This window comes from Panthera onca, chromosome B4 (genome assembly GCF_046562875.1).
Source record: "Panthera onca isolate mPanOnc1 chromosome B4, mPanOnc1 haplotype 2, whole genome shotgun sequence".
Lineage (NCBI taxonomy): Eukaryota > Metazoa > Chordata > Mammalia > Carnivora > Felidae > Panthera > Panthera onca.
The window spans coordinates 123,651,097-123,676,459 of record NC_138345.1 but is presented as its reverse complement, the minus strand read 5'-3'; the positions used below and the strand labels follow the sequence as shown (position 1 = coordinate 123,676,459).

The 25,363-nt window shown below is 41.8% G+C and overlaps 1 protein-coding gene across 5 annotated transcripts in view; it reads right to left on the bottom strand.

Annotated features, from left to right (window-relative positions):
- HCFC2 (host cell factor C2) overlaps nt 1–17,300 on the bottom strand; it is a 47,847-nt gene extending 30,547 nt beyond the window's left edge. For 3 of the 5 annotated variants that reach the window (XM_060656568.3, XM_060656567.3, XM_060656569.3), the window contains exons 1-7: nt 17,092–17,299; nt 15,456–15,604; nt 13,880–14,040; nt 5,806–6,014; nt 4,922–5,006; nt 2,937–3,043; nt 2,639–2,827 (exon numbers count right to left, since the gene is read on the bottom strand). In XM_060656568.3, the coding sequence (XP_060512551.1) occupies nt 2,639–2,827; nt 2,937–3,043; nt 4,922–5,006; nt 5,806–6,014; nt 13,880–14,040; nt 15,456–15,604; nt 17,092–17,254 (1,063 nt within the window). In that variant the 5' untranslated portion in view covers nt 17,255–17,299. Of the gene's footprint in view, nt 1–2,638; nt 2,828–2,936; nt 3,044–4,921; nt 5,007–5,805; nt 6,015–13,879; nt 14,041–15,455; nt 15,605–17,091 lie in introns of all 5 variants that reach the window. The other 2 variants (XM_060656566.3, XM_060656570.3) reach the window with 2 other exon arrangements.
- Nucleotides 17,301–25,363: the final 8,063 nt, after the last annotated feature.

Sequence of the window (25,363 nt, the reverse complement as noted above, 5' to 3'; positions counted from 1 at the left end):
TCAGATGGTTAACCGACTGAGCCACCCAGGTGTCCCTCATCTTTTAGATAACACTTTGGCATACTACTGTATCCTTCTAGAATTTTCTATTTATACACTTTAAAAAAACCCTGGAATTATAGATATGTTTTATAATCTGCTTTTCTCATATAACAGTGCACATTACATCATCTCCAAATCTGATTCTCCGCTGGCCTCCAGACTTCTTTGTTCCTCAACTACTTATTTGATCTCCTTATTTCAAACTTAGCACGGTCTAAATGGAACTCTTAATTTTCTCCCCAAGCCAGTTTTCTCCTCAGTCTTCTCCAGCTCAGTAAGTGGAAATACCACCAAATTATTCAAGCTAAAAACTTCATCCTCCTGTCCTTTCTGTCATATGCCACCCCCAATTCATCAGCCAGTTCTGTCAACAAGAACTCCAAAACATATCCTGAATTCAGCCACTTCTCTGCATCTCCACTGGCACCACCGTAGTCTAAGACTTCTCTGACTGCTGTGAAAGCCTCCTAACTTGCCTCACTGTGTGCACCTTTGCTCACCTCCAATTTATTTTCCACGCAACTGCAGTGGCCATTGCAAAATGTACATCAGATCACGACATGTCTCTCCTTCAAACTAATAAATAACTAAAAGTACTAATAAATAACTATAAAGTACAAAAGATTGTACTTTATAAACAATCTAAACTCTACCATGATGTTTGAGGCCCTACAAGATCTGTCCTGTGGTCACTTTTCTAACCTCCATCCCTACACCCTCCTCTTTCACTGGGCCCAAACGAGCCACGCATTCCCATTTCAGGGCCCTTGTACTTGCTGTTCACTCTTCCTACAGTGTTGCTCCCCCAGCCTTTTCCACGGATAGCATCTTCTCCCCATCTGGATTATATTCCAAATGCCATTTCATACTTTTCTAACTACCCACTCCAAACTTAACCCCACCCCTCTTTACTCCAGTGCCTCCCATTACTATCCCACTGGTCTTACCGTCTTCACATGCTTACCAGAAATGGAACTGATTTGGTTAATTTGTTTGATTAGTGCCCATCATCCCCCTGCTCTCATACTCTCTAAGAATATAAGTTCTTTGACATCAGGGACATTATCAGTCTCTTTCACTGCTGTAGCATTTCACTTCTCAGCATTTAGAACAATTTAGAACAACTCCTGGTATATATCAATCAATAAGTATTTATTAAAAAATAGATGAGCTCCATATTTAATAAATTTGTAGTGTTGTAATACTTTTTAAAAAATGGTTTTACTTTGGAATACTTTTAGATTTACAAAAAAAAAAAAAATGCAGAGTGCCCATATATTCTTTATCTTTACTCAGTTTCCCCTAATGCTAACACATTTGTCAAAATTAAGAAATTAACACTGGAATAATAATGTTAACTAAACTACAGACCACTCAGATTTCACCAATTTTCTATTTACATTTTTGTTTGTTTTAATCCAATCTAGGGTGTACCACCTTGCATTTAGTCATCATATCTCCTTAGTCTCCTCCAATTTGTAACTATTTCTCACTTTCCTCGTTTTTCATCACTTTGAAACTTTTTTTAAAGTGTATATCCATTCAGTTTGAGAGAGAGAGAGAGAGAGAGAGAGCAGAGGAGGGGCAGAGAGAAAGGGAGACAGAGAATCCAAAGTAGGCTCCACACTGCCAGCACAGAGTCCTATGCAGGGCTTGATCTCATGAACCATGAGATCAGGACCTGAGATGAAATCAAGAGTCCAACTCATTGCTTTCAAAGCCCCCCTCATCACTTTGAAACTTTTATTTAAGAGTATTGTTCACATATTCTGTAGAATGTCTAGAATGTCCCTCAATTTGCGCTTATCTGATATGTTCTCTCAGAGTGGGGTTATAGGTTTTGGGGTAATACAAAGGTGAAGTTTCTTCTTATCACATGATATGAGAAGCAGGGATAAATGATATTAACATGACTATCACTAGTGATATTAACACTAATTACTTGATTAAGGTGGTGTTTTCCAGGTTTCCATACAGCCACTGTTTTTCTCTTTCCATATTCTATGCTTTGGAAGGGAGTCACCATATCCCAGTCTACACACTCAAAGAGAGGGGCTCTCGTGGGCACCTGGGTGGCTCAGTTGGTTGAACATCCAACTTCGGCTCAGGTCATGATGTCGTGGTTCGTGGGTTTGAGTCTACACACTCAAAGAGAGGGGCTCTCGTGGGCACCTGGGTGGCTCAGTTGGTTGAACATCCAACTTCGGCTCAGGTCATGATGTCGTGGTTCGTGGGTTTGAGTCTACACACTCAAAGAGAGGGGCTCTCGTGGGCACCTGGGTGGCTCAGTTGGTTGAACATCCAACTTCGGCTCAGGTCATGATGTCGTGGTTCGTGGGTTTGAGCCCCACACTGGCCTCTGCACTGTCAGTGCAGAGCCTGCTTGGGATTCTCTCTCTCTCAAAATAAATAAATAAACTTAAAAAAAACCTCTCATGGAGTGAGAAATATCTACTCCAATGTAATATTTCTTCCATTCATTTTTAATTATGGAAAAGAGAGGCAGTGGCATTTACAATAAGTCTTAAGAGACAGACAGTGCTCAGGTATTTATTGACCTAAAAGAAAATTCTATTCGTTAAATACTCTTACCTACCAGTATCAAGATACCAAAGATCCTTGCAGCAAACTTGACTATTCAGTGCTTTTTTGTAGCCATCTCTTCCACTCCAAAAATACAATCGAGTGCCAATTGCTACAGCACAGTGTCCAGCTCGTGGTCTTGGTCTTGAATTTTTTTTATCTTCCTGAGAATCCGATACGAGGGTGGTCCATTCTGCTGTATCTACAAGACAGCAATATCCATGACTACAGTATTGCTCTTAAATAACAAAGTAACAAGAACTCTTTTATTAATAAATTTTATTTCAATAAGTAGCTCTTAAAAGACTTACCCAGATTTAGATAAGAAAATGAACTAGTACATCTCCATTCACAATCATGAGGTGAAGTCTCAATATTCTCCCCCTTATGTGGAACCCATCCACCAAAAATGTACATCCTGAACAACAAAAAGAGAGAACATAAAGTGGCTGACTTTTTTTTCTAGAGCTTTATTTTTTTTTTCTTTTTAGATTTTCAATGCTAAGAATAGACTTAAACTTACTTGTTTACTCAAAGCTTCAGGACTATTAACTCACTTATTATGGTCAAGGTAATGGGAATAAGATAATGAATAAAGCAATCTTCTCTGAAGAGTTTACAATTCTATGAAGCAATACAGAATCAAATTATTTGTCTCTGGCAAGTTACTTAAGTGGAAAATATTTCAATTCTAATACATTTGAAAATCAATACTATTTATAATGAGTGAACCTCACTCAGAAAGACAGTCAAATGATCTATGATATCCAAAGTCAAATTTAGAGTTGTATGCATACAGTAACCAAAGAAGATTAAGTTTCTTATAACTTTGGTCACTGATATCACTCAAATAAAAAACTTTTGGGGCACCTGGTGGTTCTGTCAGTTAAGCATCTGACTCTTGATTTCGGCTCAGGTCACAATCTCATGGTTTGTGAGATCGAGCTCCCCGCAGGAGCCTGCCTGCTTGGGATTCTCTCTCCCTCTCTTTCTCTCTCAAAATAAATAAATAAACATGAAGACAAAACAAAACACAAAAACCCTTTAACTATGTCCCTCAGGCCCCTAAAGGTTCTTGAGACATGCCTAATGACTGCTTGAAGGAGAAAGGCTCATCAGGCAGAGCTTAGGGCCGATGTGACAGCATGCCAACTGGAGAAGCTCTATTTTTTTTTTTTAACATTTTTTTTTTTAACGTTTATTTATTTTTGAGACAGAGAGAGACAGAGCATGAACGGGGGAGGGTCAGAGAGAGGGAGACACAGAATCTGAAACAGGCTCCAGGCTCTGAGCTGTCAGCACAGAGCCCAACGCAGGGCTCGAACTCACGGACCGCGAGATCATGACCTGAGCGAAGTCGGCCGCTCAACCGACTGAGCCACTCAGGCGCCCCATGGAGAAGCTCTATTTTATACCTATTTTCTATATTAGAGTTCCAGTGGAAAACCACATTTTATAAAAGGGTTCTGAGATTTTTTAAAATGTACCTATCAGATTTTGTTTATGGCTATTTTTTAAAAGGAACTAATGAGGTTGTAGCTGTTTCCTAAAACATTACTTTTAAGGTAAAGTCCCTACACAAGAAAATACTTAATTAAATTCTATTTACACAATAATGCACAAGTAAGGGAACTTGCTGATGATAGTAATAGCTAACCTTTATGGCGTACTCCTTATGTAGCAGGCACTGTTTGGAGCATTTCATATGTATTAATCCATTTAATCCTGAAGGCAACCTCGTGAAGTAGGTTTTATTATTGACTGTATTTTATATGTAAGGAAACTGAGGTATAGACAGATTAAATTTCCTTGCCCCAGGTCATACAGAACAAGTACCAAAACTGGAGACGTGAATTCAGGCATCTGGTTACAGAGTTTACGGTCTAACCATAACTCTATCCAAAGTTTAACCAGTGAGTGTACATTCTGAGTACATACCTGAGTATAAGTCAAGTACTACCAAAAATAAGTACAACGAAACACTGAGTTAGGTGTGTCAAACCTGGCAACAGAGAACAGATCAGGATGCCTGTGCCTCAGACTTAAGTAAATGTACTCTGTGCAAGGAAAGCACTGTGAGGAATGCACACAAGTATAAGAGGCAGCGTGACAAGAAAATGCCGAAGTATTTTAGCCTCTGTAGGCTTATTATTTTTGCTTCAGGAAACAATCAAACACTATTAAATTCAATAATCTATTCCTAAGAACTTGGTAGCACCACTCTTCCCTGTGTGTGTCTTTCTTAAGTTGGTTAAAAAAAAGTGAAAAACAAAAAAACCAGAAACCACCACCATACTTGTTTCCTATAACACTGGCTGTGTGAAGGCTTCGTGGAAGTGGCACCGTCCCTTTAGTTTCTGGTTTTGACCACGACATCGTTTCTAGAAGTAAAAATTAAGTATATTAGCAATTTGGTCTAATAATAGCAAATTACCTCAACTTGCAGAATCTTCAAAAATAAAAAAGGACTTACCAAAAAGAAGCAAGACTCTTTCAAAACCATTACTTGAATTTCATCTTAAAATGAGCATTTACAGCCAACATAAATAGCTAATTATAGTAATCTATTTATACTTGAACGTTAGTGTTTGAAATACAGAGGTGTATTTAGGGTGCCACCAATTTTGAATGAAAACCAAATTAGAGATTTTCACATTTTAAGTAAGAGCACATTGTGTAGAAGACAGTCAAAAGTGAGAGGCACACCTACCTCCCAATCACTTCATTCCTAGGATCCTTTTAAAAAGAGCTAGCTAGCCCAGGGTTTTTCACTGACCACTAATAACATTACTAATGCTACATTTTCTGTAGACAGAGTAACCATATAAATTTGATCATCCCCAACTGGGACATTTTACAGAGTGGTAATTGGTACTACTGATAGTTACATGGGACAATAAGCATTAATCAGTCACCTTAGACAAACCAGGACATATGGCGACCCTACTTATAAGGAACACAGGAGAGTTACGGCCATAAACCAAACATTCATTTGTTTAACTTTATTGATCAGCAACCACTCACGTCACATCTCACCTGTTCCAGAGCTGGCTACACGTGCCTTCTATAAACGTAAGTGTGACTCGATAAATACTTTAACGAAAATATTTTTCAAAGGATTTTTACATTTTCCTTTATCAATCAAAACCACTTCCTGAGTCTGAATCAAGGTAAGCTTACCTAAGTCAAGTTGCCATAGATCATCCAGGCGAGCACCACACATTCCACCAAAGACATACATTTTAGGACTTCCAGAATCTTTTTTGCAATATATCACAGCTGTGTGGGATTCTCTTGGAGAAGGCACAATCCCTTTAGTCACTGGAATGCTCCAACCCACAACACCAGAACCGTGCTGTAGCTCCAACTCATAGAAATCATTTAAATATCTAGGATATCATGAAATAATATTAAAACATTAACAGAACATATATCTTCTATTTGATTTTTGTTTCTATTTATAAAGATAAGATATGCTTACTATGAAACATTCATTTAGTACAGAAAGGCATTAGGAGAGCTAAAACCTAACTCATTTATTCACCACGTATTTATCAAAAACTACCATGCACCAGGTACTCTTGAGGGGATCAGCAGCAAACAGAAGAGATTAAAAAAATTCCTGCCATCATTTAACCAACACTCACATCCAAGACAACAACTGTGATGGTTTGAAAACATAGCCACAAATCCTCTGACACTTCCATTCAGGAGGTAGGTATGTCTGTCCTCACCCTCAATTCCAGGCAAGCTTGTGACTGCTTCAACTAGAGTGTGGTGATATGACACTATGTGACTTCTGAGGCTTGGTCACAGCCAAGCCTTGGTTCTGAGGCTGTGACCAAGCCTCAGAAGTCACTATAAAATACTTGTTCTTGGGGCCCCTGGGTGGCTTGGTCGGTTAAGCGTCTGACTTCGGCTCAGGTCATGATCTCACGGTCTGTGAGTTCGAGCCCCGCGTCAGGCTCTGTGCTGACAGCTCAGAGCCTGGAGCCTGTTTCAGATTCTGTGTCTCCCTCTCTCTCTGCCCCTCCCCTGTTCATGCTCTGTCTCTCTCTGTCTCTAAACTAAATAAATGTTAAAAAAAAAAAAAATTTAAAATACTTGTTCTTGGAATCCTGAAGCATCAGGTAAGTCCAACTAACACAAATCTGAAGCAGCATACATAGGCATGCAGCATGATGGCCCCAGTTCAGTCCATCCTTCAGCCATTTCCATTGAGGCATCAGATGTGGGAGTGACCATTCAAGCCTTCCCATCTCAGGGTCTAGCCATCACTGCTGTGTCCTGTCTTAATTCCTGATGCACAGAATCCCTGAGCATAATGTTATTTTGCATCACAAACTTTTTGGGGGTTTATTACATGTTACTAGATAACCAAGACAATCACTGTTGACAATAATTGGTAAATACCCCCTTTTGTTTTTTTAACTTGAGAGAGAAAGCGTGAGTGGGGGAGTGGGGCAGAGGGAGAGACAGAGAATCTTAAGCAGGCTCCACGCTCAGCACAGAGCCCGGGGAGTTCAATCCCATGACCCTGGGATCATGACTTGAGCCAAAATCAACAGCTGGATGCTCGATCAATTGAGCCACACAGGTGCACCAGTAAATACCCTTTCTGACCCCCCTTTCTATATGGATATCCACATATGCATAAATGAGACATACTACAAATGTTGCTTTGTAACTTTTTTCTTTTAAAATTTTCACTCTATAATGTCATAGCAATGCCCTGCATAGCTTTTTTTTTTTTTTTTTTAACTCTAGAAACTGGCATGAAACTTCTCATGCGTGACATTGATGTTTTCAATGTTTTGAGCAAAATGACTTTTATAGGAATATATTTCTTATCAAATTATTACTCAAATATGAGGGCAAAATTAAAACACTTTAGGACATATAAAACTTCAACGTGTAGCTATATAATTGTTTTGGGGAAAAAAATGACACTAGATGCCATTTCAGAAAAATGAAAGAAATGAAAGAAATCCAAGAAAGAATACGCTGAATAAGAGAAATGGCGGTACAAAGAAATCAGTGATTTATAATCACATTTAAATTTATGTTTATAAGTGTGGTTGTGAGGTCTAAGCAAACAGTAAGACTAACCAAATAATTAATTTCTTAACAGTATTATAATCTGGAATAAGATTCAAAAATACATGGAACATATGGGAAAATAAGGGTAAGTAAAAGAAGGTAAAGACAGTAATCTACTCTCAAAGATGACAAGATCTTTTCAGTTTAAATGTGTGTAATAATTTCTGAACAACAGAAGCACAGAATTAGCACATATAACTTTCAAATCATTAAGAGGAAAGAAGAAAACAGTACATCAAGAAAAAGTAAGGAAAAGGAAAAACAAGCAAAGCAGTGTCAGTCTATGGAAAACAGTTAATAAGATGGTTAGGGGAAAAAAAAAAACACTACAATACAAAACAATGTCAAAAGAAAGACAAACTATAAAAAGAAATTTGGTACACATCACCAAAAAAGATAAAATTTTCCTAATGTAAAAAGCTCCTACAAGACCAATATTATAACTGGGGCGCCTGGGTGGCTCAGTCGGTTAAGCGTCTGACTTCAGCTCAGGTCACGATCTCACACTCCGTGAGTTCAAGCCCCGCGTCGGGCTCTGGGCCAATGGCTCAGAGCCTGGAGCCTGCTTCCGATTCTATGTCTCCCTCTCTCTGCCCCTCCCCCGTTCATGCTCTGTCTCTCTCTGTCTCAAAAATAAATAAACGTTAAAAAAAAAATTAAAAAAAAAAAAAGACCAATATTATAACTAATCACACAATAGACACAAACAAAAGGATATAAACTGACAGTTCACAGAATGAGAAATAAAAACTGTATAAATGTATATGTATACACACACAGAAACACATATACAAACACATACACAAATGTTCAACCTCATTACAATTTTTAAAAATCTTGCAAAGGCAGGAAAAGGCAGGGAGCTGGAGGTAGAGAAGCAACAATAAGCAGAATAGATGGAAAACATAAAATAACAAAAGTAGGAAAAGACTTCCCTATTAAGAGACAAAGTCTCTTGGGGGCAGGAAGCGTGTAGGGGAAACAAAATAAAAGAACCCTAAATCCAGCTATAAGCAAGTAACAGCAATGATAATATTAAAATTAACAAGTGATGTGGCATAGACTTACACAGATCTGAATGGGTACCAGCCAGTATGCTGTACCAGCTCATACTGGTTGTTAATCCTATTTAAAAAAGGTAAGTCTACCACAAAATAATACACACAGGCTGAAAATTAGATATACAAGGAACAAACCACAAATGCACAATCACACTGGGAGATTTTAACATGTCATTCAGAAGTTGATCTGACCTAGACTCACAAAACAAAAGAGCTTAGAGTAATAATTTAAAACATTGATTTAATGAAGAACCTAGTCCCCGGGGCCCCTGGGTGGCTCAGTCGGTTGGGCGTCCGACTTTGGCTCAGGTCATGATCTCACGGCTCGTGAGTTTGAGCCCCGCGTAGGGCTCTGTGCTGACAGCTCAGAGCCTGGAGCCTGCTTCAGATTCTGTGTCTCCCTCTCTCTCTGCCCCTAACCCACTCTCATTCTGTCTCTGTCTCTCTCAAAAAAGAGATGCTTAACAAACATTAAAAAAAATTTTTTTTAAAAAGAACCTAATCCCCAAACAGTCAAGAACTTACAATCTTTATGAGTTCCTACGGAACAATCACATATACCACATACACCACAAAGACAATCTCCAAGAAGGAAAAACCCCATACACCACATATTTTTATCACAATATAATAAAACTAGGTATTAGCAACAATAACAAAAGTTTCCATTTGGAAACTAAACTTTAATGTCAAATTACTTTTGGGTTAAAGAGAAAATAGGGGCACCTGGTTAAGCGTCCAATTCTTGATTTCAGCTAAGGTCATGATCTCACAGTTCATGAGCACAAGTCCCACACTGGGCTCTCTACTGAGTGTGAAGCCTGCTTGGGATTCTCTCCCTCTCTCTGCCCCCCTCTCTCTCAAAAATAAATAAATAAACATTTTTTAAAATGTAAAAAAAACATTAAAATTAATGACAATAAGAGCACTATATACCAAAACCTATGGAATATGGCCAAAGCCATAACCAGAGAAAAATATGTAGCATTTATTTGAAAATAAATCAATAATCATTCAAATTACTAGAAGTTAGAAAAAAATTAGAAAAGGCATCCAAACTATTAAAAGTTTAAAAGAAGTTAGAAAAAAGGAAAAATGTAAAGAAATGGAATACAGTTAAAGAAAATAAATGAAAAAGAAAAATAATAAAACTAAAAAGTGGTTCTTTGAAAACAAGTAATATAACAAACCACTAGCGAGTCTGGTTAAGAAAAGAAAACACATGCATTTAAAAATGAGAAAAGAACAGATATAGAGATTTCAAAGAGATACAGAGAATTGTCTTACAGTTTTTATCAATAAATATAAAAACCTAAATGAAGGGGCGCCTGAGTGGTTCAGTTGGTTGAGCGTCTGACTTCAGCTCAGGTCATGATCTCACGGTTTGTGGGTTCGAGCCCCACATCAGGCTCTGTGCTGACAGCTCAGAGCCTGGAGTCTGCTTTGGATTCTGTGTCTCCCTCTCTCTATGCCCCTTCCCACTTGCGCTCTGTCTGTGTCTCTCTCTCAAAAATAAACATTAAAAAAAAAATTAAAAAAAAAAAAAAAAAACCTAAATGAAATGGGTGATTTTTCAGGGAAAACATAAATTACCAAGTGACTCAAGAGAAAGTAGAAAATCTAAATAGATCAATAACTATAAGAGATATTTGAAAAAGAAGTCAATGATCATCTTCCTAAACTGTACCAATCTCAATTATGGGAAATTTCTACTAAATATTCAAGAAATTATGCTATTTAAGCATAATAAAAAATGGAGAGCTTCCCATAACCTCAAAACACAGCCCTGGTTATGTTCCCAGGAATAACAGAACCCTGCTACTCAAATCAGATTAGAACAGGATCTCACTACCCCAAATAAAAACACTATAGGAAAAATCACCAGTGAATACAGATAATATAAATGAATGTTAGCAAAGTGAATTCAGCAAAGTATGAAAAGAACACTGTAATGCAACGAACTGGGGGTTAACTACAAATAAAAAGATGACTCATTTCAGAACCTAACAATATAATTAACAAAATTAATGGATTAAAGGAAAAATCAGTAAGTTCATTTCCATGTCTGAAATGAATACAGACATCCATTTTTGGTTAAAAGGAGAGAAAAAAAACCAATTAGCAAACTAGAAATTAAAAAAAATTTTTTTTCTTTAACCTCACCAAAGGCAAATACTAGAAACCTACAGCAAAGATCACAAGTAATGATAAAGGGTAAATATACTAATGAAACAGAATACAGTCTTGAATAAGAGTTGGCAAACCTTTTCTGTAAAAAGTCAGACAGTAAATATTTTAGGTTATGGAGGCCTTTAGGTCTGTCACAACTACTCAACTTAGCTCTTTTAATATGAAAGCAGCCAGAGACTGCTGATGCAAATGAATCGGCATGGCTGTGTTCCAATAAAACTTTATTAACAAAGAAAGATAGCAGGCCAAGTTTGGCCCATACAGTGTAGTTTGTAACCCCTAGTCTAGAGAATTTAGAAAAAGACCCATTTAAATGAGGATTAAGATATGACAGAGATAGGACTTCAAATCAGTGAGGAAAAAAATGGCTTATTTAATAAATGGTGGTGGGAGAATTAGAAATCCATTAGGAAGGAAAAGTAAAAATCTTCATACTAGTCATAAAAGTATATTCTAAATCTATAAATATTTGAAACATAAAGAATAAATCTGTGAATATATCAGAAAAATACAGAATGTACTAGACATTATAGAAAATATAGAAAAATAATTTTGGCATAGGAGAAACTCCTAAGCAAGGAAAAAAAAAATCCCAGAAAGCAATAAAAAAATATTGTCAAACCTGATAAGACAAAAATGAAACACTTTAAAAAAAAAAAAGGTAGACAAAAGACATGGAAAAAATATTTGGAACGTAAGAACAAAATATATAAAGAGCTCCAAAGAATCGATAATGATAATAATAATAATAATAATAATAATAAAAAAACTGAAATCCACAGAGGTATAATTAGAAATGACAAATGAGGGGAGCCTGAGTGGCTGAGTCAGGTAAGTGTCTGACTCTTGATTTAAGCTCAGGCCATGATCTCACAGTGGTGAAACTGAGCCCTGCATTGGGTTCCATGTTGCTGGGTGTGGAGCCTGCTTAGGATTCTCTCTTTTCCTCTCTCTGCCCCTCCCCTGCTTGCATGCTCTCTCTCTCAAAAGTATATAAATAAATAAACAAAATACATACATACATACATACATACATAGAAATAACAAATGAATTTGGCAAGGTCACAGAATAAAAACTCAATATACAGAGAGCAACTGTGTTTCTATATATTAGCAATAAACCAATTATATTTCTATACACTAGCAATAAACAATCCAAAAATAAAATTAAGAAACCAAATCTATTCACGTCATTGAAAAGAATAAAAAAATTAGGAATAAATTTAATAAGATCAGAACAAGACACACACATTTAAAACCTCAAAATATTGCTGGGAGAAATTAAAGAAGATCTAAATAAATGGAGAGACATTCCAGGTTCCTGGGTTGGAAGACTCAATATTAAGAAGATAGTAATTCTCCATAATTTTATCTATATTTTTCACACAGTACCTACCAAATTCCAGCAGATCTTGTTGCAGAAATTGGCAAGCTGATCCTAAATTTAAATAGAAATGCAAAGGACCCAGAATAGCCAAAACTCTCTTGAAAAAGCGTAATAAAATCTGAGAACTTATATCTTCCAATTTCAAAACTTACTACAAAGCTATAGTAATCAAAACAGTGTGGTACCAGCATTAGGCTAGACATATAGATCAAGAGAACAGAATGGAGAGTCCATAAATAAATCCTTACAGTTATGGTTAATTGATTTTCAACAAAAATGCCAAGCACAGAACACACAGTTCTGGATCGCTGACTAACAGAATGTGAACAGAAATGAATCTGCTTTAACCAGAGGCTTTAAAAAGCATTGTGTCTATTTGCTCCTTCAAGCTGCATAAACTTGAGAGGCATGCCCATTATATATAATATATACAATATAACCTAAAAAAAAAAAAAGCTGACTAATAAATGTTACAAGAAAAAGATTCTAAAAGATGCACATCAACTTGAATTATGTTTGCCTCTGTTGGAGGACAGTGTTGTTGAGAGAAAGAACTTCATATATTTTCTAACTTCTTGAATTTTTACAAGTCTATAACTAAAAACATCTATTTAACTTAAAAATGAAAAAGACATGTGCTAGAAGTAGAAGTATCTGGATTAGTATGGTAGAATAAATTTTTCTTCCTTTCTTCAGTTTCCAAGTTTTCTGTGATGTTTTAGTATGTTATTTTTTAAAGTTTGAAAAACCAAAAAAGCTAAGCCTCTAACATCAATGTAATGTAGATACTATGCTGATGACAACCTGAAAGTGTCAACAATCTTATTGAAAGATTGATGCCAACAATCTTATTTAGCCATTATAATGACACTGAAATGTTAAGTATTTAATCAGTCCCATTTCACAGTCAAGGAAAACAGGGTTAGATTACTTCCACTAAAGGACACACATGGTAAGCAGTGAATCAGAAAACAGTCTTTTGGACTCTAAATCTCCAAATCCTGAGTGCTATGACAATGTGATCAAAAAAGAAAAGAGGTAGTGATAGTTCTGTTTGGAGAAAAGAGGAGAGGATTGGTTCAAAAAGTATTTGCTTGTATGAACCACCTTAATGGCTTCCTGTATGAAAAATGGATATGATGGCCTTCATCTTGTAGTGAAATTTTTTGTCACCAAATTCCTAGAGACATTTAATTTGAAAATAACCATTTGTTACTTTTTATTATCGTTTATGACAACTAAAATACATCATGACTCAAAACATACAAATATGCTGCTATAAGCAGTTACATTAGTATCATTTAATAAGATGATTCCTGATTAGAAAAGGCATAGTTTTGAAAACAGATACATACTCCAGGGACTACGGAAAATATAAGTGCACCCAAATTTGTTCACTGTTAGGTTCAAATGCAAAAGGCTAAGCTTCATCCCTTTTAGTAATTAAAAATGAAAGAAACTAAATGTTCTTAAAAGTCATAAAACAAACATTTGGTCTGAAAAAGAATCAGCATACCTGGGAACATTATTGTTTGAGTCTTCACTTTCATTTGCCAGACCACCAAACAAATAGCATTTGTTACCATATAAAGAGAAGCTATGTCCAAGCCGGGGACAAGGAGGTAAACCAGAAGAAGGGGGGTGGGGTTTCACTTTTTTCCATAACCAACGACTTGCCTAAAAAAGAGCATAAATACAATCAGGCAAAATCAGGAAAACATTCCTATATTGTCAATAGTATAACACCATACCAATACATTTTAATTGAAATCCAATTAGAAGGCTCCAATAAGCTATCCTGGGGACAAATGACAAGTAAGCAGACAACTTCTGGAACTAAAATAAACACTGCAATGGAAATTCAGTCTACTCCTCCATATTCACAGCTTTTCTCAACAGCAACCTAATAATAAACATGATAATAACTCAAACGCTAACAGTTTCAAAATATTTTCCAAATGAAAAATTAAATATATATAGCTTTAAGAGTAAACGTAATTTGGGGCGCCTGGGTGGCTCAGTCGGTTGGGCGTCCAACTTCAGCTCAGGTCACGATCTCACGGTCCATGAGTTCTAGCCTCACGTCGGGCTCTGGGCTGATGGCTCAGAGCCTGGAGCCTGCTTCCGATTCTGTGTCTCCCTCTCTCTCTGCCCTTCCCCCGTTCATGCTCTGTCATTCTCTTTCCCAAAAATAAATAAATGTTAAAAAAAAAATTAAAAAAAAAAGATTAAACGTAATTTATACATTCTTACTTTCTGAAATTAGTATATATTTCAACCTTTAAGTATGCATAAAGGTCATTTAACAAACCAAATTCCAAAACTTATACTCTGGCCATGGATGCTCTATTTATCTAAAATGCTTTGCTCATAAATAGGTATAATTCACCCACATCTGTCAATTACCAGATGCCCTCATGATAATAGCCCTGTGAACACATGCACAGTTTGGAAATAAAAGTCAATTAAGGGCTGTCAGAGAGGGCTCTGAGTGCGGTTTAGGAGAATCAAACATAAAAGGACATAAGAAACTGTCTTGTGTGTGTGTGTGTGTGTGCGTCTGTGAGCATGTGCACATATACTGCCAGGGGGAAAAAGTGATTATTAGTGTAATGGTAACAATTTCTATAACTGAGCAGAGGTTTTCAAAATATGGTCTGGGGACCAGCAGCAGCACAGGGGAACTTGGTAAGAATTCAAGGGGGGAGGCCTTCACATCAGACAATACTGATTCAGAAACTCTGGGAGCAGGGCCCAGCAATCTGTGTTTTCACAAGCCCTCCAGATGCTTCTGTTGCTGCTAAAATTGAAGAACTATGACACTAAGATACAAAAACCCAAACATGTAACATGTACAATTGATGTTAAGTAACATATCTTTATGTTACAAATGTTACACTGAGTATTGGAAAAAAGACTCCTGTTAGAAACTTTGGCTTTTTAGTGAAGTGGAAACATTTTCTTTGAAGCTCTAAAATGTGAAGTTCACACTATTCCAAATACATTAATGAAATATTTCGCAATCTTTCAAAGAATGAAGAGCAAGATCATTATTAAAGCTGCAGATTGAGATAAATTTTAAATACACTTACTTGCAACTCATACAACTCATTGCTGTATCTTCCATATTCAACCATTCCCCCGAACACTAATATTCTGGTACCATCACAGACAAATCCGTGGGCAGCGCAACCTGGAGGGATGTCTCCTCTAACCGCTGGTAGGAACCACTGATTTGTAACTAGTTGCCAAAATAAAATTAAGACCGATTATAATACACTGTTGTCACAAACTATGGGTGTGTACTTTATATGTATCTTCTAGATCAGTGGCTCTTAGCTGGGGATGACTCTGCCCCCAGGAGAACAACATAACTTTGCGGTTGCCTTACTGGAGAGGGAGAGGAGAGATGCTTACTGGCCACTAGTGGGAAGGGCCCAGAGACGCTGCCAAACATCTTACAAGGTCCGTGCGAGCTCTTCCAACAACTAATTCCTCCGGTTCAAAACGGCCACATGCTGCTGTTGGAGAAACCCTGATCGATGTCATTAATTCTTCCCCAAACCTTGCTTGGTATCATCATCTCCATTCTACCAGTGAAAATCGGCTATTTAAGTTTGGTGACTTTAGCGCTGATCCTGGGCACCCGGCAGAGCAAAATTCAAACCAGGTGTCACCTTCCAAAGCCAGGATTTCTACACTACACCAAACTGTCAAATAACTTTTTAACTAAATAGTGGAGTGCGGGGGGGGGGGGGGGGGGAGGGTGAAAAAGTAAAATAAAATGTCCCCTATCCCCTACGCCACTACTGTATTCACCGCTATGACTAAGTTATTTGGTCCGAGTCGTTGATCGTGACATAGACCCCCAATTCAGCAATCAGCCTCACACCGAGGAAACAGCTCCTGCGCGACAGCGGGCGCGTTTCCACGGCGGGGAAAACGGAACGCCGGCCTCCTATCTACCCCCGGGGCCCTCGGCCAGGGGCACTGGTGAGTCGCAGCGGCGCTCCAGCTGACAGTCGTCTTCCGGAGCGCTGCACAGCTGAACTTGAGCAAGCACGCCCCACTGTGGGAGCCGGGCGCCCTGCTCAGCCACCGGCCGCTCCCCCGCCAGCGCGCAGGGGGACCCGCGGGGCAAAAACCCCGACTGCCACCGGCCAGATGCGGGGCTGTATTCGGGGGGAGAGCACCAGAACGCCTCTCGCTTTCCCTGCTCGCCCCCCGCCCCGCCCCGCCTCTCTCCCTCCTAAGGAAAGACCGCAGGCAACGACGAGAGGGGCCCGGCGCAGCTTCGGTTTGGAGTTGGTTTTGGTTTTTGACAGGGGAGGGATCTCGGACCCCCGGAGTGGGCGAGACTCCGGGAAGAGGCCCCGGCGGGTGAAAACGGCCTCTCTCTCTCTGTCTGTCTCTCTCTCGCCTACGTCCGCCAGCAGGGCTGGGGCGCGGGGGGGTGGGAGGGGGGGGAGGAGGTCCCGGACCGCCTGCCTGAGGGCCGGCGCGCCCCGCTCAGGGCCCGGTTCCGCCCCGCGGGGCCCCGGGAAAACGGAGCTGCCGCCCGGGACGCTGAGGAACCCGGACCCGCCCGGCCGAGCCGCGCTCCCCGCAGCCCGCCCGAGGAGGCAGTGACCCGGCGGTGACAGCTGTCAGGGCCGCGGCCGCCGCCTCGCCTCCCCTCCCCCTCCGCGGCTCCCACAGGCGGGGCCGTAGAGTTGCCGCCGCGCCTACCCGTGTTGTAGACGTGCAGCTCGTCCGCGATGCCCTCGTTGCCCCCTCCAAAGATGATCATCAGCTCCCGGATAGCCACGGCCCGGTGTCCGTGCCGGGCGCGGGGGACCGGCCCCGTGAAGGAGGAAACCCGCCTCCAGTTGAGGAGGCTGGGAGCCGCCATCTTCCCAACCCCCGCCCCTCTGCCCACAATGCACCGCGCCCGCTCCGGCGCCTCCGCTCCCGGGGGAGGGCGGGGACCCGCCTCCAGCTGTGCGCCGGGGGTGGGGGGGTCACGTGGCCGCGGGCGCCCGGGGCCAAGCTGGAGGCCCGCGGGGCGCGGAGGGGTCCCGGCCGGGGAGCCCCGCCCTCGCCTCCGGGCTACGTGTCCCGGCGGAGCCCGTTTGGCAACGGGCCTCCGGCTGGAGAGACATTTCCTCCCGACCGAGTCTCCCGCCCCCAGCCCTCGCACAGGGTCCCCTCCCCCCCGTTTTGTATAGCGGGAGAAAGTAGAGCGTTTGCCTTTACGGCCACTTTAATTGAGCATCTAGGATGCCCGGGCGAGTCAGGCTCTGAACAGTTCACAGCGCGACGGGGAGGAAAGCTCGCGTAGAGGTTCCAAGTGCCGCGAGCTCGGGGAGCCGAGAGGGACGTCTGCCTGCGCGGGCGGGTGGCGCGCGTCGGGGGCGCCGGGCGTCGAGGATGCCCGCGAACGCCGGAGGAGGCGGGCAGCCTGCCCCGCGAGCGAGCGCCAGTCCCCGAGCACCCCCGAGGGAAGGTCGGAGCCGAGCCTGCACCGACGAATCAGGCACTGGAGCGTTTGGCGGCCGTACCCATGCCGAGAAGTTTAGGAACAGTGAGCCGCGGAAGGCTGGGTTGCTTCAGCAGGTGGGAGACTGTAGGTTCCTGTTTTATTGCTGGATAACGTGTGAGGGTCTTCCGTTGCCAAACGCAGTCCTAATTGCCTTACGTGTGTGAACTCACGATTCTGCCAACGATCCAGTGCAGTGGGTACTGCTGTCTCCCTTTTCGTGGATGGGGATATGCGGCACAGAGAAGTAAAGTAATTGTCCCCGGACACACAGCAGAAGCGGATTGGGACCGGGATTCAAACGCAGGGCTTCTGACTCCAGAGCCCTTTTCCCTAACCACTATACAATAAACTGCCTTTGCTCACATTCATATATAATTCTAATACGGCTGAGACGCTTTATTATTCCGGTCCTATAACGAATCACACTCAAAGAGATACAATTCCAGAAAAAGACAAAAAATGTTATTGAAAGCAGTTTATTTTTTTTTTAACGTTTATTTATTTTTGAGACAGAGAGAGAGCATGAATGGGGGAGGGTCAGAGAGAGGGAGACACAGAATCCGAAACAGGCTCCAGGCTCTGAGATGTCAGCACAGGGCCCGACGCGGGGCTCAAACTCACAGACCGCGAGATCATGACCCGAGCCGAAGTCAGCTGCTTAACCGACTGAGCCACCCAGGCGCCCCTGAAAGCAGTTTAAATCTCTACCTCACACTCTCGAGAAGGTACCAAAGGGGGCTACACACAACATCAGGCAGATTTCCTAAAATTCCTTTTTCCTCATCTCTTATTTTCAAGTTCTCTCCTATGCCTGTATCGTCCCCCTCTCCCCCAACTCCCTCGATCCTAAGCAGGCCTCTCCACCTTTTCATCTATCTAAACTTTCTTTTGAGAAGTGATTCTCTACCGTTTTAAAAAGGAATTCTCACTATTCCTTCAGCTGCTGCTTCTCAAGTTCTTCCTCTCACTTTTTTTATTATCCCAATTTTGCAACATGGTCAAAGAGAATTTGGGAAAGGAGGGGGAAGATGGCTGGAAACAAGGAAAGGAGCTTATGAATATTTATGTATTAATATTTTTCTCTGCCACAGAGAAACTCATAACATAAACTCTTAAATGTTTGTGCTATAAAGTATGCCTCTGAAACAATACTGGGGAAGTTGGGACAAAGCAGTGAGCTTTCACAGAACTTAAAATATTTAATTTAAAGAACTGTATCTTATTCTGAGAGTTGAGGGTTAACATGTCCTAACATGTCCTAACTTAAGTAGATGGTAGTGGTGTGTGTGTGTGTGTGTGTGTGTGTGTGTGTGTGTGTGTGTGTTTAATGCCTTTATACCAAAAGACTAGTGACAAAATTGAAAGTTGTAAACCCAAGTTGTGTGTGTGTTTAATGACTTTAGAGCAAAAGACTAAGGACAAAATTGAAAGTTGTGAACCCACGTATCTATGATATGTGGAAGACCGAACATTCCTGAATTGGGAGAAAGATGAAGGCAAAATATTCAGAGCAGAGATTGTAAGTCATAACTGGTTGTGTAGATAAGGAAGTGCAGGACAATGGAGGAACTGTGTATTCGATTCCTAGAACTGCTGTGACAAAATACCAGAAACTGTGTGACTTGAAACAACAGAAATTTGTTGTGTTTCAGCTCTGGAGGCTACAAGCCCCCAATCAAAGTGTCAGCAGGGCCCTCCCGAAAACTGGAGGGGAGAATGCTTCCATGCCTCTTTCTGGCTCTGGCGGTGGCCATTGATCCTAGACATTTCCTGGCTTGTAGCTGCATCTTCAGTCTCTGCCTTCATCATCATATGGTGGTGTTCCTGTGTGTCTGTGTCTCTTCTCTGCTTATAAGTTCACAGTCGCATCCTAATGACCTCATCTTAATTTGATTACAACTGCAAATAAGGTCACATTCACGTGTATTGGGCATTAGGATTTCCACATATTTTTGGGGGGAACACAATTCAATCCATGATAAGGCATGTCATCCAATAGGAATAATATTTGACCACAGCAGCTTTGACTCAACCCTGCCTAGTGAGAAGTTTAGTATAGGTCTCTGATTCTCAAGAAAGCCACCTTCAATCTTTGAAACTGCAGGAATGGAAGTTACCGCCTAGAAGGAGAGTGTAGCAAGGGAAGAGTGAGGCAGAATAGCATCCCAAAGAAGCCAATCTTTCAAGAGGTAAAGACAAAAAAGGAGGCACTCGTGAAGGAAATGGAGAATGAGGAGCCAGAGAGGTCAAAAGGGAACCGGGTGAGGGTGATGTCAAAAAAGCCACAGGTGAAGGGGGTTTCACAGAGGCGGAAGTGGTTATCAAAGACAAAAGCCATAGAGAGGTCAGATAAGAAAAAGACAAACAAGTGTCTTGTTGGATTTGCAAATGAAGAGGTTATCAGTGGCCTAGATTAATACACTCAGTGGAATGGGAGAAGGAAAGCCACAGAAGATCAAAGTGAGTAACAGGGAGGTGCAGATAACGTGTATAGTCTATTTTTTACAGAGCCTCGCCCATGAAAGGAAAGAAAATACAGTGGCTGCAGGGAGAAATGGATACATGGCAAGCTGTTACTATTTTGCATGGATGAGACGAGCATGTCTGAGGGCCCAGAAGAAGGATGCAGTTGAAAAGGAGAGCCTGTAGGAACAATAGAGGTGTCTTAATCAGTTTGGGCTGCTGGGGCTGACTCAGTCGGTAGAGCATGTGACTCTTGGTCTCGGGGTTGTGGGTTTGAGCCCCACATTACATGTAGAGATTACTTGTAATCTTGGAAGTCCAAGATCAGAATGCCGGCACAGTCAGGTTCTAGGGAGAGCCCTCTGGCAGGTTGCAGACTGCTGACTTCTCGCTGTATCTTTATATGATGGAAGGGGGTGGGGCAGCTCTCTGGAGTCCACCCTCATGACCCACACACCAAAATACCAAAGGCCCCACCTCCTAGTTTCATCACCTTGGGGGTGAGGATTTCCACCTATGAATTTGGGGAGGAGGGCACAAATATTCATAGCAAGAGAATATGTCACTTGGAAATGTTTTCTGTTACAAGTAGCAGAATATTCAACACGGAAGCTAAATGATAAGGCTGTTCATTATCTCGCACAAGAAATCTGGGGTAGGCGGGTCCAGGATTAGTTCAGTAGTTCAATAGTGTCACCGTTCTGGTTAGTGGCTCTGAATTTTTCTTGGCCTTGCCTTTGTGGTCATAAGAAGGTTGTTGCAGCTCTGGGCATTATGTCCTCACATAATCATGTCCGAAGATGTAAGGCAGGAAGACAGCCAGGATGGGGAAATAGAACTCTCCTTTTACAAGGAGAAAAAGCATCTTGCCTGGAAGCCATCTAGCACACTCACCCAAGGGTTTCATTGGCCAGAAGTAGGTCATTCAGTATATTAAGATTACATTCACTATACTGACAGAAATACCAAAACAATAATGGCTGTAAAAGCTTATATTTATCCCATAGAAATGAATTTTACAGGTAGCAGTCCAAAGCTGGGAGGCATGGCAGCTGTATTTCACCAAGTCCTCACGAGTTTGTAGACTCTGTGGATTGGAATTTGTGGAGTGGAATTCCTCCTTCCAACTCATGGTCCAAGATGGCTGCTCCAGCATCAGCTATTGAATCTACATTCCAGCCAACAGGAAAGAATGAAGGAAAGGAATATTCCCTTCTCAAGAATACATTCTGGAATTGTACGTATTATTTCTGCTTACATCCCACGAGCCAGTATTTGGCCACAAGGCCATGACTAGTTGAAGAACGTCTGGGAAATGTAGTTTTTATTTGGAATGGCCATGTTCCCAACTAACGTTCAAGGTTCAGAAAAAGAAGAAGAGAACAGACTTTGGGGGTCATCTTCCAGGAGGGTAGCTACAGGAGTTTGGGAAAGTAGTTTTGTTTTGTTCTGTTTTGTTTTGTTTTGTTTTTTGAAGAAACAAGCAAAGGAGAATGAAGTGGGAAATGAAAGTTGCTCGAGCTAACCAACCAGGCCTGCCTCAGGGAGAATTGACATTTGATGGAGCAGGATGCTGAAGGATCAAGAAAAGATGGATTCAGAAGTATACATAGGGGCACCTGGGTGGCTCAATCGGTTGAGCAACCGACTCCGGCTCAGGTCAAGATCTCACGGTTTGTGAGTTCGAGCCCCGCATCGGGCTCTGTGCTGACAGCTCAGAGCCTGGAGCCTGCTTCGGATTCTGTGTCTCCCTCTGTCAGCCCCTCCCCCTGCTCACACTCTTTCTCTCTCAAAAATAAACATTAGAAAAAAAAAAAAGAAAACCAACTCTTCTTGTTGGTTTTAAGTGCCTAGGGAAATGAGAAAATTAGTAGACCCAATATTTTATTTGTTATACTGTAATTTGAATCGTTAGAAACATTGAGAATTAAATGTTTGAGTTTGGGGGTTTTTGTTTTGTTTTGTTTTTGTATAAAACTTAATCGAGGGTAGTTTGAACAGTGCTTACCTTCCTGTCCGTCATATAACTTATTGTACAGAGAGCATTTTTTCCATGCCTTGGCAAATTGTCATACTCCTTTCCAGATTTGGATCAGCTTTCTGTATTTTATTCTTTGCACTTCCGATGTCATGAAATATCTTTGAGATGACAGATGATTTTTTTTTTTTTATCCATGTCTCTTCCCTTGGAACATCTTCATTCTTTCCTGCACGGCTACTCTCTGCGGTTATGTTCATAAATTTACCCTTACTAAATTCTTCTGGCTGCATATCCAGAGTGGAATAGTGACAGAGTGACAATGTCATCCCACAGCCAGCTGTTTCTTCTCTATCTCCATTTACCTTTGACTTGAACTTCACCCTCACCACTATTGCTTTTTGTTTCCTTGCTACACTATTATCTTTGTTGGCAATGCGATTATCCTTTTTTTTTTTTTTTTTTTGTAAATATCACAGGTGTTTACCACTGGGAATGAAGGAGACAACATGACCACATGCTTTGTTGTCTGTGCATAAACTGAATAACAAATTCCAGTCATCTATTGGCTGGCTGACTGACAGAGAAGTGACACGATTGGTCACAGATCATGATTTGGATCTGTTACTTGCATAGTCATTTCATGGACTAAAAAGCTAGCGGCAAAATTTGTACTTAGGCAGGTACTCACAGTTAAGGTACTCGGGTAACAGATTTGAACTGTGAACTGTATTGTTGAGGGCCTGATGTATGAAACCAAATGATTGATACTTGAAATTTGTGCTGTCGCCATGCAAAGCAAGGGCTATGCTGCACGTAGGTGGTGTGTGACATGTAGTGAGCACTTAGTACATAGTAGATTGTTTTATTTGCATCATCTTTGTCATTTTCGTTACATTACTACCGCTTTTACTGTTCCTTCTGAGCTGCAGGCCACTGAGGAGTCAGCCAGGGAGGGAGGGGCTGATGCCGGGAGGTGGCAGACAGCTCTGTGTTCTCAGCCAAGAGTGTGAATGGCCACGTCCAAAGGATACCTTAATCTCCACTGAGGATTCAGGCCAAGGGTTTATTGGCAGAGGTCTGGGGAGGAGTTTTGGGGAGTGCCAGTAGGTGGGCCGGACTCAGCAGAGAGGCAGGGCAGGCACTGCTCCTGAGATGAGAGAAGCAGATGGTGTCTGAGAGGTCTGTTCACAGATCGCAGGGCTCCAGCCACGGGTCTTGGCTAGGGCTGTGGCCAAGGCATGGGAAGGGCAGCTGGCAAGAGCAAGGCAGGACTCTAGGCCAGGTAGTGCCCACACCAGTTACCGGAACAGGCAATTGGTGCGCGAGTCGGGGAAGGAAAGCACTCCTCTTGTGTGAAAGAGGGCGAAAGAGGCCCATTGCAGGTGCAGTGGCTGTGGCTTGGTAACAAAGAAGAGCCCAGAGTGCCTCCTCTTGGGACAAGAAGATGACCCATCATTGAGCCCCATCAGGAAAAAGTGAGGGAGCCGAGGCTCCTTTAGTTCGAGTTCCTGCCCCACGTGGGTGATCTTGGAGCCCAGCCCTGGGAGACAGAGGCAATAACAGAGGCTCTCAGCCTGACCCAATGTAGTGATTCATTGCTGCTATAGATTGCTTCTTCCTTTCCTTCTAGTCCTTCTATCAGCCTTAACAGATTTTATCTAAGACCTTATCTACCAAGTAGTACACTCAGCCAAGGCAGGCCCTTTGGGTAAGAAGGAATGACGAACATTTGACTCTCAACTAATACAAAGTAAACACGGAGTGAAAATGACTCAGATATACTTTGTGTGAACTAATGATACCACAAATGTAAGATGCATACAAATCACATAGGACTGCTTGTGGGCGTATAACTGAAACCGGACCAAAGTGACGTACCCACATAATGGTTTATTTTCCTCATACAGTTAGATGTTTCAGAGTACTTCGTTCACAGCTGCTATGGTGAGTCCCGGTGCCATCGGGGACTTAGGCTCCTCCTATGCTCTTGCTCTGCCCTCCTTAACATGTGCAGGGCTGCTGAATCCTACAACATCAGGGGAACCTACCCACATTGTGCAAGGATATTTTCCATTTGCTTCTATGTACCTACGCTCCACTCTTCTTCAACTTGTTCAGTGTCCTGAGAGGCTGACTTAAAGATAATTATGTCACTGGAGCTCCCCTGCCCTCTGATTTCCAGTAGAGTTTGGCCAGTGGGGGGCACCACCAACAGGAGATTGTAAACTTGGGGTAATTAGCCTTCTAGTTGCTTTCGTGTGATCAGTGCAGGCTGCTCCTTTTCCAGTCCTGGAAACCCCTCCTTCCCTTGCCCTTCAGAGTTACAGGTGGTCATAGCTCCCTAACTGCACCCTTTCTTAACCTGTGTTTCCTTAATACCGACCTTTCCAAATAATGCCCTTTTTTCAGAGTCTCCACCATTAGTTTGGAGAGAGCCATCTGTGTCCTGCCAGTGCTGGAAGCCGAGCTACCCAGGCTGAGTGGCAGGGCCTGGGCTGTGGACGGATCGGTGACTGCAGGGTCACCACCCACAGTGAAGCTTCTTGTCCTCCCGCTTTTAGGTAATTCGGCCTTAAAACTACCTGGGGTGTTGTCTGTTGGGGAATTGCCCTCGGCAGGCCCCCTGGGAAAAGAACCATTAGGGAAGAAAATAAGGTTCGGCAAGAAATTGTGCGGCCTTACGTTTAGCCCTTGCCATCCCCTATGGAGACTCCTCTACTTACAGGAAAGATAGCCTCATACATTTGCCAGCAAAGAGGGCCTGTATAGGAGAGACGTATGGATTTTGAAAGCCTCACTCCGGCAACTAAGGAGTGTATCTCTGGGCACGGGTGACTTCAACCCCTAGGCCCACCTGGCCCCCCAGGAGGCATTCCAGATGATGACTGAACCTAGTCGGTTAAAGTACAGAATGGTTCATTGGTTCCTAGGTGCGTTGTGTCTCTGAGAATGTATAAGGCGTGGGTTTCTAAGGCCCTCTTGGCCCCCCTCCTGGCACCTCGGACCCAGGCAAACACTTCTGTTCCTCAAAACCA